Below are 999 nucleotides of genomic sequence, written 5' to 3' on the forward strand. Positions count from 1 at the left end.
CAGGGTGTCTAGTCATCTTTCTATCCAATATGAGACTGCTTAGTCTGGGTTTGACATGGAAGTTCGTATCTCTAAAGATTCTGGATTACATGGAAGGAATTCCTTACTAGCACTGGGCAGAAGGGCCAGGAGTACAAGTGATTCAAGGAAATAAGTCTCAGGTTCCTAGGATGCAGAGAGTCACTCACCTGCTATAATTCCAGGAAACAGGTGAAAGGCCAACAGGAACAGAAGTGGCTCCATCATCTGAGGAAGGCTACCCAGGCTAAAGCTGATGGTGTCTCAATCCAAAATAACCACAGTACAATGAAGAGGGTCAGACCCAGTGACTTTATATCACACACATACATCTGTGATAGGCTCCTTTGGTTGGGTGTCATCACACAAGTTGGTCTGCAGAATTTTTCTGGTTAAGTTAGATGAGAACAACAGTGTCACCACATTTTTATTCATGTCTGCTGAGTCCCAAGCAGAAAACACAAATAAAGAACAAGAAGATGAAGGTTGTTGAAACTGTGCCAACATCTAGTAGAGCTGCTACGATAGGAGCCTGGATCCCTTAATGATCCAACTAAAAATGTTCCCCACCTCTGGCTCTTTATTTTAATAATACAATTTTTATTTTATATTGGTTTACTTAAAAAATGTTTATACATTGGTTTCACACTGGATCGTTCCCATTTCCTTAACCCATCCCTTCTACTACTCATCAAATTTGTGACCCTATGATATGTGGTATTGGAGAAGAATATTGAATATTCTGTAGATTGCTAAGAGAACAAACAGGTTCATCCTAGAGAAGGCGCGACCAGGCTGCTCCTCGGAGGCAAGGATTCTGAAGCTTCATCTGACATAATTTGGACATGTTGCAAGGAGAGACCAGTCCTTGAAGAGGGTTCTCAAGCTTGGAATGGTGGAGGGACAGTGCAGGAGAGGAAGAGCCTGGATGAAATGGATTGACTCAGTGACTGGGGTAATGGGGGTGGGTGTTTCAGAAAC

The 999-nt window shown here is 42.6% G+C and overlaps 1 protein-coding gene across 1 annotated transcript in view; it reads right to left on the reverse strand.

Moving 5' to 3' along the window:
• LOC102850999 (granzyme H-like) overlaps positions 1 to 255 on the reverse strand; it is a 10,972-nt gene extending 10,717 nt beyond the window's left edge. Inside the window, exon 1 of the mRNA XM_006903157.1 lies at positions 189 to 255. Within this exon, the coding sequence (XP_006903219.1) occupies positions 189 to 246 (58 nt within the window). The 5' untranslated portion in view covers positions 247 to 255. The remainder of the gene's footprint in view (positions 1 to 188) is intronic.
• Positions 256 to 999: the final 744 nt, after the last annotated feature.

Source organism: Elephantulus edwardii, unplaced genomic scaffold (assembly GCF_000299155.1).
Source record: "Elephantulus edwardii isolate Elephantulus edwardi_28Jun2011 unplaced genomic scaffold, EleEdw1.0 scaffold00525, whole genome shotgun sequence".
NCBI classification, from domain to species: Eukaryota; Metazoa; Chordata; class Mammalia; order Macroscelidea; family Macroscelididae; genus Elephantulus; species Elephantulus edwardii.